The following is an 18087-nucleotide window of genomic DNA, read 5'->3' on the forward strand; positions in this document are numbered from 1 at the left end:
TTTCTTTATTTTTTTACTTAAGCTAGCAGTTAAGTCTTCAATCTGCCTCAACAATGATTTAAGATATGAAGAGGTAGGGGAAGTGACAGCGAAGGTGGTAGGGATGAGAGTGGCGCCCTACGCATGCGCTGCACGGCCGCTGCGGAGCGTTGATTCTACAATAACATAAAATAAAAATAAAAAGAGGAATAATCTTGGAGGTCAATCATCACTCTGAAAGCGGATAGTAGACGTCACGTAGTCTATGTGTACCAAATTTCAGGTCAATAGGTCAAACGGTTTGTGATGCTACAGGTGATTTAAAATCCTGGACAAACGAACAGCCACGGTACCGTATTATATAAGAAGATAAATATCAGTGTGTTCATAGGTTTGTAGTATGATTGGGAAAAACAACAAATTAGCAGTACTTATTTCAATTTATTATGTATCTGTAAACGTCCTGCTTCTCGCTCATTATCGTGAGAGGCATGGTATGTATAAGTGAAAATGTTTTAAGTGATGGTTCTGCCAAACAAATATTACTATCCCCTTAAAAAAATTAAGTTTGTTTAACATCATTCTTTATGTCGATCTAAGTGTCATTGATGCATCAGGAGTTTATTTAGGGGACACAGCATTAACTCAACCACTTCAACAGCCAAACCAAAGTGCTCAGCCAGAAAGTGTCACAGTGTTAATAAGCCTTAAATTGTGTAAAGTATTGTGGCTATTAGCTATTAGTAAGTATACTAATGCAGTTAGTACATCTGCGGCAGCGGTTCCTTCAATATATAAAAATGTTTGGAAAACAGCTGACCGAGGTCAGTTCTTTGCAAACCACAATGCAGTACCACACAAGATGTGAATATCATATGGGCTAGTTTCAGAATAAATAATTCTCAAAACAATAAACCAAGTGAGAAAGGAAACACAAAACTGCTAAAATGCGAAAGCATTGTGAACAATGACATTAGTGCCCAAAGTCATCCAGAAATGAGACACTGCTCCATGGCAGTCAAATATTGGCAAGCAGTTTCAAAGGTTGATCGTGCTTGGCTGTCATATAAATATTGGCTATACTGATCATAATCTTATGAATCTCTTAATATTTTATGAACATTTGATACTTTAAAAAAAAAAAAAACACTACTTTCCCTTTCTAGATGAATTAACTGTCCATTTACCACATTACAATGACTGATAAATGGAGTGCATACAAAAAGAAAAGAAAAGATCTCAATTTATTTAACACTATTTATTTAGTGTTCCACAAACATATGGAAAACATAAATGACTGACCAGCAATGATGTATATGCATAAAATTAAGCAGACATACTCAGGTGTAGTCAGCAGTCCCACTAAATATTGTACTGTATAAGTAAACCGGTTTGATACTGGGTGGATGGAATGGGTAACATTTGAATAATAGCTTTTGGTTGGATTAAATGTATTTCACCATGAGCACAATCCACTTGACTTTTGATTATTTACTAAGCATTTTCCCATGGCAGGCTGTTTCTTAACATAAAGTCTGTTCTGTTTTGGTGTCACATTAAGTGAAAGTAGCTAAATAAAGAGTTTACGCTCGAGCACTGGGTCAAAGCCACGCTTCAGTAACTTTCAGAGTCTGATTTAATTTGCTTCCTTTCACATCTCTTGTATTCCTTTTTTACCATTAATTTCAAATGCATACACCGGCCCTCACCACAATGTTTGATGTGGTTTTATATTTTCAAATGTCTTTATGATTTTTTTAAGCACAGTATGAGTTTAATGAATTCATTCTACAGTGTACCTTCTGGGAGTTTTACATATAATTTATTAGATGCATTGTTCTTTTTTCTAGTAATTGTTTACTGTTCATTTAAGCAAATGAGAGTATCAGATGGACAATTCAGTAAGGACACTTACAGGTAAAAAAAACAAAGGTAATTTCCCTAGTTTACTAGCTTGTTCTGCTAGCTGTATATGACCCATTTTCATTGTGATTTCCTATTTTGAATTTTATTGTGCTGCATTCCAGTTTTCCACCCACATCCCAAAGATGTGCAGGCCAGGCTAATTGGCGACTTGGCATGAATGAGTGTGGGAGTGTGCTCTAAGCATGTTCTGCAGTGACATACTGCACTTACCACCTAAGCCCTATAGCTAACTGCATAAAACAAGCATTTAGCTCCTGAAAATACAATACATTTCATTGCACCATTTCCTGGATGTCATTTTTAGAGTTTGTAACCTTATGTACAGTAGGTACAGTGACATTCCAATCAGAACTGGGTTCCACATTGTACCTACTGCAGGAAGGTTAGTTTCAGAATTCCTGCAAGCTAATACAGTAAAAGCAGCTTGAGAAAGTGGATAGATGGATAAACACATTAGTAAAGGAGCAGATTAATGAGATCTTAGTACTGACTTAGGTGCATACTGTATTAGGCTGCACTGAATCATACAGTTTTGCATGAAAAACAAGAAAGTGCTGCACATCTAGTTAAAAGTAAACAAGATAATTTGGGTCAAGATTGGGAATCACTGGCCTTTACTCACATTTTTCTTACACAAATATTACCTCACTACCTGTTCTAAATTCCTCCTCTGAATCAATCATATTTATAACGGCGGCTGCATTTTAATGGCCTCTTGCAGATATCAGAAATGTTATCTGCCATCAAAGTGTTGACCTGGGGGTGTCTGCCTCTGACACTTGTCTTTCTTAATTAGATCTGCTGCTCATTAGCACAGCATGAGACAGAGAGAAGGAGTGATGAGGCGATTCTAACTGTGACTGACGGGCTCAATTGACTGATCAGAAACAAAAACGAAAAAACAAAATTAAATCTAAAAGTTGAAAGTTGCAAATTACTTTAAATAGGAGCCATGCATCTTAAAGAAAGGTCAATAATGTATTATCTCTATAGTTTAGCTCACAAAATAAAGAAATGCAGAATGAGAAGAAAAATCAACCAAGAAAGATAAACCAACTTAAGAACTAAACCACAACTTGTAAACCCTAACCTTCTCACAGGTATCACACAGTTTGTGAATATTTAATCGAATATTTAAGAGTACTTCCACTGTTTCACACTTTTAAACACCAATCTACATTTTTTAGAATGTGATTAAAATGCACTGTAAAGGATGCTGGGCACGTGTGTATCTTTTCGTAACATTTTACAGTTTTTAAATACTTAGTTTTGTAATATGTGGAGTAAAATTAATTTTTATTAATAAAGTAAAATCTGGTAGAAATTATATTTCATTTGGAGTGCAAGGTAGAGACTGTATGAATATTCACAGGTTTATAGGTTTATAGGGTCATTATCATCATGTGTATAACATGAAGCATGTAGCCACTCTCTATTCTGTTAACGATTCTTCTTTTGCTAATTTCTTTTCTTCATTAGTATATTGCTTCTCATTCATTGAGATTGCTGTTTAATTTGTTTTTTGTTAATTATTTTGTAAGTTGTTTTATACTAAAAGGCATGTTCAAACCAATGGTGCTTTACAGCCAGCATTCTCCCAAAGTGTGCCACAAGGTGGATGCACTTAGATTGCAAACCCACCCACAATAATTTAGGACAATTAGCAGTAATAATTATCTAATTAACTTAAAATTTAAAAAAAAAAATTTTTAATCTGTTAAAAATAACATCCCCTAAATAGTGACTGAAATACTATGTTTAGTATTTTTGCAGCATTTTTAAATAATAAAAAAGACATAAAATTAGCATGATGGTGAAATTAGAGACAAATTAAACATATTACAAAGAAAAACGTGACTTTTCTGTGAAAAAATGAAATAATTCCATACCATTTTGTTAGAACTTTTCAACTGAAATAGAATTGACAGAGATAAATATGTGCAATGTCTGAATGTAATTGTTGGTGGAAGAACAGAATAATGAGTTGGCTTCTTAGAACAAACGAATGCCAAGAGGCCTTTGTTTTTGCATTTTTACTAAATTTTGAATGTGCTTTTAGACAGGTGAGCTGAATAACTAAATTATTTATAGATGATGGCTTTTTATTGGTGCAAAATGTAGAAGAAAATAAGATAATTCTTATTTTTTGCAAACAAAAATCACACAAATAAGTACAGAGAGATGGCACACTTCAGCATCATCCACCCATAGAACACTCATGAGTTATATCCCATACTGTAAACTATATCTAGAATAATGATGCTACTGGCCTATGCTGGGCTTCACAAAAGTAAACATCATACAGTACGAGAAGGATATATTCAGTAGGTTGTTGGCAAGTGCAGGCCGTGCACTGATACACAGTGTGAGTCTACCACCCTAGGCCAGGACAATACATGAATTGAGTTATCAACACAAATCATGACACCAATATTTTAATATAAAACATGACATAGTATAACCGACATATTTTACTTGAATAGAGTCAGGAATTGACTAACGATCTGTCTTTAAACCCTTACTTTTACCTGCAATTTCCCACATTCCTTGATCTCTGAGTTTATTGTTATGCAACACTAAGTACGTAGCAATTACAAAATGGGAGGGGCAGCTAGAGTGGACGGCTTGGCCAAAGGCACTAAATATACTGTGCTAGAGCAACATCACCATCTATGCCTTTCCCTTTCATTACCCATGCCCCTCCTCTCATGTCCTTAATGTTGCATAGCAACAGACACAGAAGGGAGGGGCCAAGGATGAAGGGAAAAAAGAAGGGCAGGGGCAGAGCCCCAGTTAGTTCCAGACACATAGCTCAAGACAGACACTAGATATGCAGTTTATTACACTGCAGATAAATAGACATTAAACAGTTACAGTATAACGTGAAAATGTGATGTGCAGAGGAAGTATGGCATTTTACCAATGAACTTTCTTTCAATATTTCAACAGATCAACTATTTCACAAATTAATCTTCATGGTAAAAAGACGTAGCTGACAAGACATAGGGATGGTTAATGAAGATATGTAATGAGACAGGTAAAGAGACTAAAAACTAAATTTATGGTCCAAAGATTAGAATGGAACCTAAAAAATAGAAAAGAAATCCAAACTTTCTTTTGCATTTTTTAGCTATTGGTGGATTTTTAGGTCACAGAACATGGGCTTTCAAGGTGTGATAGAATACTGACATGATTCAAAGCATTGCTAATCATTTTCTGGATATTCACAAAAAGTGAAGGAAAGTTAGAAGAAAATTGCACTGTACTTGATTTGTGCATTTAGTAAGTTGTCAGTGAAAACAACTACCTCACAGGTGGCGCAGTGGTAGTGCTGCTGCTTTGCAGTAAGGAGACTGTGGAAGGTTGTGGGTTCGCTTCCCGGTTCCTCCCTGTGTGGATAGCGCTTTGAGTACTGAGAAAAGCGCTATATAAATGTAATGAATTATTACTGAATACTTTTTGGGATATCATAAGTAAAATTGTGACTGTGTGTCTTTGTGTATGGGTTTTATACAGTATATTGTTCAGGAGATGGGCCAATTAAGTGGTACAATTAGGTAATCTAAGGAAAACATTCACTGCCACTTAAACGTTTTAAGGCATAGTTTGGGCTATTACCTATTTAAATATTTCCATTTAGCAGCACACTTGTACAGTGCCTCACATTGCTTAGACTGAAAGTTTGTTTCCAAGCTGGGACATTAAATACATTTATTTTCTTTTGTGATTATGCCGAAACCTTGTATCTGTTACTGCTGGGACAACTTCTAGTCACTTTTTATAAATTGAAGAAGAAGCAGTTACTGTAATTGGACATATTTACTTCCTCAATGGTGCAAAAATATTTAATGAAAAGTTAATACTCCTTCTTAAAACAAAAACAAACCGCTCAAAAAGAAACATCCCTTTCATTTTGATCCTGATCTTTTTCAGCAATGCAACCCTTATTAGAATCTGTTTGCATTAATTGTATTTTCTGATAAGTGTTTTAATGCTTGATTTGTACACTGGTACTGTGAGTGCTGTGCAAAGTGGAGGCAGGACCTCTGCATTTTTCCCAGTTGATTCTGGGGTTCGTCAGGAATGTGTTCTTGCTCCTACTCTGTTCAATGCTTGTATGGACTAGGTGTTGGGCGAGGTCGTGGGGTCCAGCGGCTGTGGGCATCTGTTGGTGAAGAAAGATTCATGGATCTTGACTTTGCTGATGATGCTGTGATCTTCGCGGAGTCAATGGAGGCTCTGATCGGGGTGCTCGAGAGACTGAGTGAGGAGTCTGAGTATCTGGGCTTGCGAGTGTCCTGGATAAAAACCAAGATCCAGGCCTTTAATGACCTCTTGCGCACAGCCATCGGCAGTGTGTCTGTCTGCGGAGAGAATGTCGATGCTAGTAATATTGAACACAAGAACTAAATTAAACACAGATGGCTCATCACAAGTCACACCTAACTCAGATTATATTAATTTGACAACAATTAACCTAACACAAACATCTGATACATGTGTCAGGCAAATAAGTGTGGAACTGAACCAACATCCTCCTGGAGCAGTAGGGCAGTAATCCTAACCACTGCACCAATTCCTCACCTTTGCACTATTTAGCAGTTTGACTGTTGGAAATTATGTGGTGAGGACAGGATAGAGTATTTTCAATTAAAACTTACATTCATCTTTTATTTCTTCAGTAACAGAGTGGTCCTAATGTATAGAAATTCTCATTCCAACCTAATTAACTGGTGAGTCACTGTTGTTAGGTTCTTTAAATGTAAACTGAACTTTTAGAAACAACACATTTGTATGGGTTTGTATTTATAGGTATACTGCAATTCAACTTCTGAAATTTGCATTGTTGGCAGGTTCAGCATAAGATTATACCAACACAGGAGAGCCAATTATTTTTGAACAATATATGCAATTTTTACATGAAGTCCTCCAAGTTCTTCCTAATATTTTTTCCAGTCAAAATTATTTTTTCTTTCATTGTGATAAGACTTTGGTGCTTTTGTCTCTTGGGCATTAGCGGAGAGTTTCCAAATGATAAGAGCAGTTTTTTATTTTTGAAATGAATTAATTGATCAGCAAGAAAAAGTTATCTTTAAATAGAAAGCATTATAGAACTGTATCAACTAGCAATTTTGGTATAAGTGTGATTTATCCTGAAATTGCAATTTAAGACAACTGGTCTATAATGCTTTTCATTAAATCAGTGCATCTGAGATTATCCTTAAAGTTGTGTATGCTGTAGCCAAGTGTAATCTGGAGTTCAAACAGGATATAGTAGAACTGCGCTGCACTGGATATTTGACCACAAGTAATTTTGAATGTATCAGTTGTGAATATATGTTTAAAATTTGCTTCGAGTCACTTACTGTGCTTTACTTTAATATGTTTACCTGGACTATAAGCATCATTGCTGGTGTAATATGCTGCAGAGGGGCATCGGAAGGGGGGTCATTTCAGTATAGGTAGCACAAAATGCTGCTCAACCAAGCTGTGCATTCACAATATTTTCTAAACGAGATTAAAACGACAACATTTTTCTCCACTCAGCTGTTTTTCAAGTCATTATGTGCAGAACAAAATGCTAGGATGGCACAAAAGCTTGTCATTTTAGCCTTGTTGAATACATAATATGACTGCTCAGTTCAGGTGAGCTGCTTTGTATTCAAGTTTTTCTAGCAAGTATTTTAGCTGTTTTGCAGTTTGATGTGACTTTCTGAAAACTGTTGCTAACGTTTTTTTTTTACAATAAACACATAAATACAGATATTCTTTCGAAAGGGCAATTCATGTAATGGAGTCAAAAGTGTGCTGTTTATTGCTACCTGCTATAGATCTGAAACAAACTAATAATACAATCTGGTTTACAGTCTTCTTTCCTGAATATAAGTTAATAAACTGATTTTTCTACATTACAAATAACACCTCAGGTATGAGAATATATGAATCAATGCAGTGGGAGTGTTCTTCAAGCTTTGAAAATCTTGATTCCAGTTGCAATGATTTCCAGTGGCTTCGGATTATTGTTGAAGTGTTTGGGATAGTTATATATTGTCTATTTTGTAAGTTTATTTTTTTTTATGTTTTAAGAACTTTTGTTACATCCTTTTAAGAACTTTTGATGACATGTGTACAAAGAGCGAGGAATGGCTGTAACTTCTTCAAAGTTTAATGAAAAATAAAGGAAAGACTCTCTGGAAAACCCATTATGCAATTTTTTTTTCATAAAGAACTTTGAGGTTCCTAATTTCAATTCTTGTTTTGAACCATCACAAAAGTCGCTTGACCTAGTGTTAAGGTTTCAGTATCCAATCTCTGAGATATTAACCAATGACAAATCCTTTACTTTGAGAGATTCATTCTCATTGGTCACAAAGGTACATTCAGAACTATTACTAGAGAACATTTTCGGTACCAACTGAATGGCAGCATTACGCAATAAAGAAAACCTCAACATATTTCTGTATGTAGTAGGAAAACTTCACATACTAGGGAAGTGTGCAGGTAGAAATTTTGAATTGTAACTTGTGCATCATCAGATTTACTAAACAGTAAAGATAACACATCATAAAAATGAATCAGTATATACCTTCACATTGATGATGAACTTAGGCTTGACACACTCATACAACCCCTCTGATCAAAAACAATGTCTTGAAGGCCAATAAGAAAACTGCAGAATTTGCTTAAAAGTCATGCCACTGAGTCCCAGGAATAGAAACCAGAGACAAATGGAGGACTTATTTTTTTTTTTTAACTTCTACATAGTTTTGGACTAAATTGCAGTATGTTAACCTTTAAAGTTTTTAGAAATTTAAACTACTTATGCTGAAAGAGGCTTTTTTTTTTTTTTAAATAGAAGCGTTTGGCCTTTCTGGCCTCCCAGTGCTGTTGTGCACCCTCTAATTCACACAGAGAATGTCAATAAAGTGTACCATTAACTTATTGTAGGAACATCTGCAACAGCTACTTCTTTGAGTGCAATAACAGCCCTCGAAGGCTCTTGCTATTGATCATGTCATAATGCCCCCTAAGTATGCGGTGAACTGCACGCCACTCTCAAAAATAAATGTTGCAATTTTATCAGCAATGTGCTTATCCACTTATATTTCACTTGCATTATGTGCATTTATGAAGTATAAAAAGTCTCATTGCAACTGGGTAATCAGGACTGCTTCCTCCAAAGGAAAAAAATAAAGCAATGCCAATTCTTGGTATTTATTTAAAAAACACCTGTTCCCCTTTCCCTCTTCACTGATCCTCCACATAAAATAAATTACAGTCATTTTATTCAAAAACTATCATTAATTTCATCCTTATCTGGCAAGTCATGGTGAAAAGATGTTACTTTATTTAAGATCTAATTTGTAAATTCTGGCAAGATAAAGACAAGATAAACTCAAAAAGTCTGACTTATGACATCCTTGAGGTGGAACAGACAATTTTGCAACTAAATCTATGGCCATTTCTTTTACAAATATTATTTTTCTACTTCTAAACATGTGAAATTCACATGAATTTAGCCAGAAACACACATTATAAAATATTATTAGGCAAACTTCATCATGCTGATCAGAACTGCTGTATTATTTAATAAATGTCCTTCAAGGTGGAAGCCATGATGTCTTATTATTAGTAGTGATGATAAATCTTCTGTGTGGGTGGCAGTGAAATAAATGTCTCATTTATTTGTATCATTATAAGTGTTGTCCTTATGCAATATTAATATGGCTTTTTCAGGATTATTAAATTTGCAGTGGTTATGAGTCAAGGTAACTAGATATCTATACATTTTAGTTTGGAAGGATTTCATTTTTCCTCTAAACAATTTCCCTTCTTCTGTTGCTTCAATGATATTTAAAACGATATTTTAGTTGCAGTTAAACGAGACAAAACAAAATTGTGGTGGATATGGGATCACCAAAATGAAATGAAAATTTGATCCATTCACTCACTCTTATCCTCCTCAATCCATTTTAATGCTTCAGCAAACACACTCATACAAGGCCATGTCAAGGGAAAATCCAGGGTAGCCAATGGGAGTCCATTCACAAACCTGCAGAAAATGAGTAAACCCCACACCAACAGTGGCCAGGCTGCAAGTGTCAATAGGCAAATCACCGATCCGGTCTGCCAAAAGTGCTTATTATATGACAGAAGCACTACTGCGTTGACAGCTAAGAAAGTAAAAAATTACAGGTTTTTGCATATAAGCAGAATATGCATTTCATGAGCATCCATGAAATCATTTTTTTTTTGCCCTTCTTCAAGATTGTGCTTCATTTTTTTTACTTTTCCCCCGGTACTCAAATGAACAATATCACTGCCTGCAAAGTACTGTAAATTAAGCATATTCAACAAAGACTAATGGATTACAACCTGCCAAAAATGTGTATACAGTGAGCAAAAAAAAAAAAAACAAAAAAGATGTAACATAATGTTTGTTGTTGGTATGCTGGTCAAGTGGTGACTTGATTAAAAATTACTTTCCGTTGATTTTGAGCTCTACCATTTCATTTCCCATTGCAGAGGTCCTTACAGTTTTAAGTCACAAAAGTACAGTACTTACAAACTTAATAAACAACATGATCACATCACAAAGTAAGAAAAAAAAAGCATAAGCAGCGACAGATGGTGAACTGACTATTCTGTACAACAAATGCAATGTGGCACAGTTTGGGGATCTTAATTTTGAGGAATTGAAGAAAATGTTAAGAAACAAAAAAAATGTCATTCTATTCTCACGCTGTATAGAGTATATGGTATATACAAAGTAAAACAGACAAACACAAACATATGCGACATTAAATGTCTCTTGTATTAAGTGAATTTTTATTTGTCAAATCCTCTTCATCCCTCAGCAAACAAACAATATTGGAAAACAATTAGATTAGGACCCATCTGTCCATCCATGCACTCATTCTCAATGGAACCTTCCTCCTCCCCTGGCACTGAGATTCAAAGGAGGACAATGGCATCATAAATGGCATAAACTGTCAGACAGTTGACATACAGTATAATATCCAAGACATAATAATTTACGTACGTTATTACTTTTTTGGATCTTAAAAAATCTTATTTAAAAAAGAACACTCACTCAACTACATATTTGTTCTTGTGCTTTACTACATTTTTTTCCAGTGCTCAGCAGCAAATGAATAGTGTGCTTTATATACATGAATTGAATGGATGAAAAATTTTCTACAATGCTTTTTTAATTTTCAAAAAGGGACAACATATGCCAGTTACAATTATAATAATTTTAATGAATGGATTAAGCAGGTTTGAGAAAAAATAAATTAATAAATTAATACTTTATATATATATATACAGTACATATTTATGTTGTACAGTATATTGTAAGGGAACAAAACACCAGTTACTCACAGATAAAATCATTACAAGAATTCAGAAATTATGTAAAGTGAACTGTCTGAAAATGTCTCTCATATTTATTACAAAAGCAGTTTAAAGGTTTAATAAAGATACTGCATTAATGTTTATATCTTGGAAAGAGTTTATATACAGTAGAAAAAGGGATCCACAAAATGATCTGGCATCTTGTACCAAAAGAGTTATTGTGCATTGGACTGTGGTATCTTTTCCCCCTTTTTGTATACTTATTGCTGCCAACAATACTTAATCACTTTATGTCCTAAAATAAACAAAACAATGCAGATGGAGAAAAATAATACTTAAGGTCATCCAACTGAAATAAGGAAACAGTAAAAGTTTAAAATGGTGCCTACAAATCTCATGCATGCATGACCACCATGCAAGTTTTTAAAGTGTGAATCCTGCACTTTGAAATGCCAGAGAATATTTTCTTTAGAGAGACTAATAGGAAATATCACACATTTTCCACCAACTTTAGAAATTACTAAAAATAAATGAACAACTTATGCATCTCAGTAATCTACCAAAAAAAAGGTTCTGGAGTAAAACTTGATGTCTGTCTCAGATGATGACATTTTTTGAGCAGGTACATTTTGAAAGGTCAGGGAAGTGTTTTGTCGAACAAGGTAATGAGCTTCTGCTCTGTGTTCATTGGAATGGCTTAGCTTTACTAACCCCTGTTAATTTTTAATCAGATTGTGCCAATCTGGAGTTCATAAATTCCAACCAAACCTCCCTATATTTCCCAGAAGGCAATTCCTTCCTTTGACTTTTAAAATTTAATGCCACCAGCAGATAAACCACAGTCAAAGAGATTCAACAGAATTAAAACCACAGAAACCTGATTTTTACCTGTGTAGATTTTAAATGTGATAAAAAAAAAATCACAGAACTATTTTTTATCAATTATCATGAGTATATTTAGATTTTTAAATATGTTTTTCCAATAAGCTTCTCAAAGTTGCAAAATTTATTTCTTTACATCCACACAACAAGAGTAGATGAACTGTTCAAAAGAAAGTAAGATATTTCTCATTACCAGATCAGCACACTTACAAATACTGTCTTTAGATGCATTACAACTTTGAGGGCTGGATGTGTTACGTGTGAAGATCACAAATTAACACACAAACCCCAGATAGGAGCAAAGATCGCTACTTGTTTAGTCTCTTTGGATCCTGAAGCCATGTGTGCTAAGGCCAGGTCAATAATTGGACTTCTAAGAGCATAGAAACTGCACAGCATAGAATTTGAACAAGGATAACAACATGTATGAGCTTTTAGAGAACTCTTGTGGAGATGCTTGAAAACGTTTAAGAGTTCTGCACATGGGTTTAGATGACTAAAGTGAAAAGCCTCCTGTGGATTATTAGAAAATGTACAGCGAAGGCAATAATTAATTCCATTATGGATCGTGATAGCTGATTTACCCTAAGTTTTCCACAAGACCAGAATCTTGGCAGGTTTGAAGTGTTATCAACCATACCATGCACAACAGACTGCAAGTTTTATATTCCTTGCCATGCTGAAAGCTGACACAACTGACAGCAACTCAGTAACTGACAAGTGTGAAATGAGAAAAGAATAAACATCAAATCTGCATGAATTTGGCATTTTATGGCATTTTAGCCTCTTATCAAAAAAAGGTCAGTCTGAAAATGTATCTAACATTACTGAAACAGATCTATACACTTTCTGGTGACAACTTTGGTGAATAGAATTGACACTTGGCTTCAGAAACCTAGGTGTGTTCTTTCATGAGTATCATTTTCAAGAGACTTTTAAAACCTTTGTTGCACACAAGAGATTGGAAGGCTTCAGCATTTCTTAAATTCACCACAGCTAGCAGATTCATCTTCATTCACTGTTTTTATACTGAGCTCATATGTGTATCACAGATAATTAATAAGGTGTATCACTCATATCTAACATAACATGCAAAAAAGAACTGGGGAAGAATACATATAAAAAGCTAAATTCAATTTAAAAATCTGACAATGTTCTGGATTGTCAAAGCTCCAGTAAAACAAATGGTATCAGAAACCCAAATCAAACATTTATACTTTTGCCTGATAAAAACATGGTCAGTCTAAAAGTGAATGACCCACATTTCACAGTGATTTTCCAATGCAAAGAAACTAACTAGAAGAAGCAATAAACATGACTTAAACCTAAGATCCAATTTACTGAAGACAAGATTTTGTATAAGAATCAAACTGAAACTGAAACTGAAAACTGGTCAATACACAGGAAGGTGAGGTGTATATATCAAAGGTAGAAACTAAACCTCACATTAGTTTTTGCATAGATGGCACAATCTCAGATTTGTTTAAAAGAATATTACAAATTAAGAAATCTCTTTTGGCAATGGATTTTCAAATGGGCTTAATTGATGGCCACACAGTGACTCAATGGTGGTACTGGAACCTGTATGCGTCCAATTTGAGATAGACTATAAGTTACAAGATAACCAGTTCACTCCTAGCTACTGGCTTGCTTTGTAAGTTTGATGGTACAATGCTTGTTTTGAAATGTTCTGTGTTTTTGTGTGTAGTTTATTAGGCTGCTGTACTTTGATGTGTATCTCGTAGTTAACTGAATAATCCTATTCTGTGAGTAATGCAATTAAACAAGAACTTACTTGAATCCTCCATTGTCAGAACATAGATACTGTAGGAGTGTCTATCCCTTTCTAAATCTCAGGATAGTAACCAAGGGCATATCAAATAAAATTAGAACCTTACTCAAATGCACTTTGGGGACTATAGAAAGGTACTATATACAATAAAATATGATTCAGTGTGAATTCCAAGCCTACCTTCAAATCAGACTGTTGTTATAATTTGAGACAAGTTAGCTGAACTGATGAAAGCAGAAATATGTTAGCATAATTTGGCAATAAGGTAACTTGCCATATGGATGCTTCTTCCTTCAGACGGTCATTATCAAGATGTTTCTGTTTTAAAAATCATTTTAGGAAAGCTGCAGTTGGGAATGGTACATGTTTTCTGTTAACATGTTCTTCTGACATCTGCAGTATTATGTGTCAAAGTTGCTTGTATTTAGCACCACTGTGGCCCCAGGTACACTGTATAGGATTATTCTGCCACAGTATCTCAAGGAGCTAACTGTGAAAACTGCTATGTAGAATATTAGCAGATATTATTACATCTTTTGTTAGAACAAATTTTAACCATCATAGTTGTCTATGTAAGTAGTTTCAGGGGATACTAATAGCAAGTTTAAAACTACATACATTTTTAGCTGTGTTTGAAAATTATGACAATATTATGACCATATCTTAATAAATGGAAAAATGATTATATTAATAAAATGTGTAAAGTAATTTTTAAACCATATAATCCATAATACATTCTATAATTTTAAATTATATATTAGTATAAAACTTGATAAAAAGTGTAGCAAACCTGAAGAAGGCTATACAGCTGAAACAGTGTTTATAATGCTATTTTCTGCTTTTTCAGTGTGGTAATAACCTTTGCCTATTTCCTTTGTCAAATGCATGCTGGCACAGCACTTCATTAATTTTGCATTTAATGTCATTCTTGCATATTTGGGAGACAAAAATTCAGATAGATTTGAGAATGGACTGATGGGTGATCAGGATAACTAGTACCGAAGGGATTCTGAGGAGCTCAAAAAAGTACAATGGAAATCAAACAAGAAGTGTCCATATTTCAATGTGTGTGATACTGATAAAGAGAGGAAGCATAGGTAGCTATGGAATAATACATTAGATCTTCAGATATAATCCATAGAATGGGACGCTGAGTACGGTGTTTCCCTTTTGTGTTCATTTAATGAACATACTATAGATTTCACATGTGTACCAACACAATGGGGTTCATGTCCATTGATAATTTTGTGCACTATACTTTGGACAAAAATTTGAATTATCATAATAAAAGTTACAGTTGAGACTCCTAATGGAGGTTTGGGCAAATGTCAAGATAGGCCGTGTCCATCCATCCATTTTCCAACCCGCTGAATCCAAACACAGGGTCACGGGGGTCTGCTGGAGCCAATCCCAGCCAACACAGGGCACAAGGCAGGGAACCCATCCTGGGCAGGGTGCCAACCCACCGTAGGACACACACAAACACACCCACACACCAAGCACACACTAGGGCCAATTTAGAATCACCAATTCACCTAACCTGCATGTCTTTGGACTGTGGGAGGAAACCGGAGCGCCCGGATGAAACCCACACAGACACAGGGAGAACATGCAAACTCCACACAGGGAAGACCCGGAAAGCGAACCCGGGTCTCCTAACTGCGAGGCAGCAGCGCTACCACTGCGCCACCATGCCGCCCTGATAGGCAGTGTGTTGGTCTGGAAAAGAATGTACTATAAGTTGAAGCTTGACTGGTCACAGAAAATTTGGGGTATTGTTTGTTGACAAATAAAAGGAATGCCACTACAACATAACCCCTACTTGCTGATCTTGGGTGACTGAGACAGAATGTCAAAGTGAATTGCTTGTCAGGAAAAAATAACCTGAAGGTGAACCGGAGAATAACAAATGACAGAACTGAGCCCTGGATATTTAGCTAAGCCCATTCTGGAAGTAACAGAAATTGCACTGTTTGTTTCAGTATGTATATTGTTTTTGTGGTTGCTGAATTTGTGCATAAGCAACCTGATTTATACAATAACAAAAATAATTTTGAAAATTCTAACTTCTTTAGAAATATAAGTTTCATCCTAGTTGGAGAATTATGACCAGTAATAAACTGAAAAATGTCACTGCAAGACTATCATAAAACCTTATGTTAATTGTAGTATTACTGTATGTGGTGTGTAGACACTTCAAGTATCTGATCAAGATGAACTGCAGGGAGAAGGCAAATTTAACACACAAACCTCAAGACAGAAGTGGACTTGTCGTCTTTAAGGTTTTCAGTCTTTCAGTTTTTTAAGCCTAATGTCAAATTGCTAATTAGACTTTTGGAAAAATGAATCTTGTGTAGCTGAAGTGGAACTTGCTAAGCATTTTTCACTTATGAATTTGAACAAGAGGAGGGCTCTAATGTGAGGAAGGATGCTGTGAGCTTTTAGCTGTTATCTGATATATAACATCTAGGCTAAACTCTCCCTGGCAATATACAGTAGCAATGTGAATCAAAACTATTGATTCTTTATACCTAAAAATATTAAGAATGCAAATAATAATTGATTAGCAGCCCTTTTCAACATTCTCACACTCTCCAATCAGTATAAGAATAACTTGTAAAAATGCATGAACAACAGTAGGAAATGCTAATATAATAATTTCTACTTATAAAGCCATGAAAAAGCCGATTTACTTTCCTTCCATTTGACTTCTAACAATCCCATGAGCCAGTATCTAGTGCAGACTATTACTTAAGGCTATTTCTTTTTAACAGACAAGATCAGTAACTAAATAGCGATGTACTGAATCCTTGCCCTAAATTGTTTAAAAATGTTTTTCACAACCACCGTGTGCAACTTGGTTTTCAAAACCTCTTCATAATGTATTCATACTTCTTCTATAAACCCAAATGTGCGTAAGACCCCCTTTCCACAGGTTCTTACCTGATGGATACCGTTCAATGATTGGCTGGTTGTCCACTTGCAGGGTGGCATTGCCTCCACTTCTTGTAAAACGGACCACATGATACTTCCCATCGTTTACTGTGACAGCATTTTCATCAATTGTGATGTCATCTGTCCCCACGTTGAAAATAACCCCAATTTTACCCCGTTCCTAATGGAAAGAACACAAAACAGATAAGAGTTTACATCTTTTTGTACACTTCTTTGATTGACCATCTGATTCTAATGTTCAAAGCCTTTTAGAGTGGAACATGCTGCAAATACTAACTTCACAATTGTGACAGAGTAAAGAAACAAGTATCAGTTTTCATTAGCAAAACACAAGGCAGACATCACTTAAATACACACCATTCATAAGATAAATTCATAAAATTTTCTGCATTTAATTTTTATACATATACATTCTATGAAAAATGATAAATTTCTCAGTGTCCCTTAAGGGTTGCATATACATTTGGGAATTTATAGATCAACTCTTTCCTTTAAAAGTTGCATGTCAAGATTTTGGAAGTTGTATTTATTGATATCCATGTGGCAGATTTGTAGAGTCTGTGTACTTTAAGAAAGAATTTCTAATACAAGGTATGTGATTTCTTTCTATTATTTGTATAAAATACCTGATAAATAATGATTTTTCAGAACAATCATTGTATGCAAATAGCATGAAGGCACAGTACAAAGTGTTGCGGCCTCACAACTCTTGCAGCACAGTTTTATTTCCTGAATGGTTAATTTCTGGATGGAATTTGTATGTGCCTGCGTGTTAGGAAAATATTGTAAATTTGATTCTAACATATGATTTTGTTTCAGTTCATTGTTAATGTTTATTTCTGATGTGTTTAAATGGTTATTATTATTTTGGTGGCATCTGTGCTTCAGCATTGTAAGTGTTTATTTTTCTACAGCCACAGCTATTTGTAATGGCTATGGCAATGCTGTAAAAGATGGCCACATAAACTGGGCAGCATTCCAGCTTTAATAATTTAAGGAATGATTTTATGAGAGAGGAGCACTCAATCACTAATTCAGTTGAGAAAATGTTTTGGTTCTGACTTTTGCTTTGTTTTGATTTCAATTTTGGTTTCGCCCTTTTAATCTATAGTCAGGCAGACATCTTCGACATAACAGACTGTAGAGTAGTATGTGCAATATACCCCATTTAAATATGACACAGTCCTCAGATGTGT

General features: G+C 35.0%; 1 protein-coding gene across 3 annotated transcripts in view; it reads right to left on the bottom strand.

The window, feature by feature from the left end:
* LOC114652793 (neurexin-2-like) overlaps positions 1-18087 on the bottom strand; it is a 1491103-nt gene that overhangs the window by 121625 nt on the left and 1351391 nt on the right. For all 3 annotated transcript variants that reach the window (XM_051920100.1, XM_028803111.2, XM_051920099.1), the window contains exon 15: positions 16880-17051. In XM_051920100.1, coding sequence (XP_051776060.1) covers positions 16880-17051 — 172 coding nt within the window. The remainder of the gene's footprint in view (positions 1-16879; positions 17052-18087) is intronic.

Source organism: Erpetoichthys calabaricus, chromosome 1, assembly GCF_900747795.2.
Source record: "Erpetoichthys calabaricus chromosome 1, fErpCal1.3, whole genome shotgun sequence".
NCBI classification, from domain to species: Eukaryota; Metazoa; Chordata; class Cladistia; order Polypteriformes; family Polypteridae; genus Erpetoichthys; species Erpetoichthys calabaricus.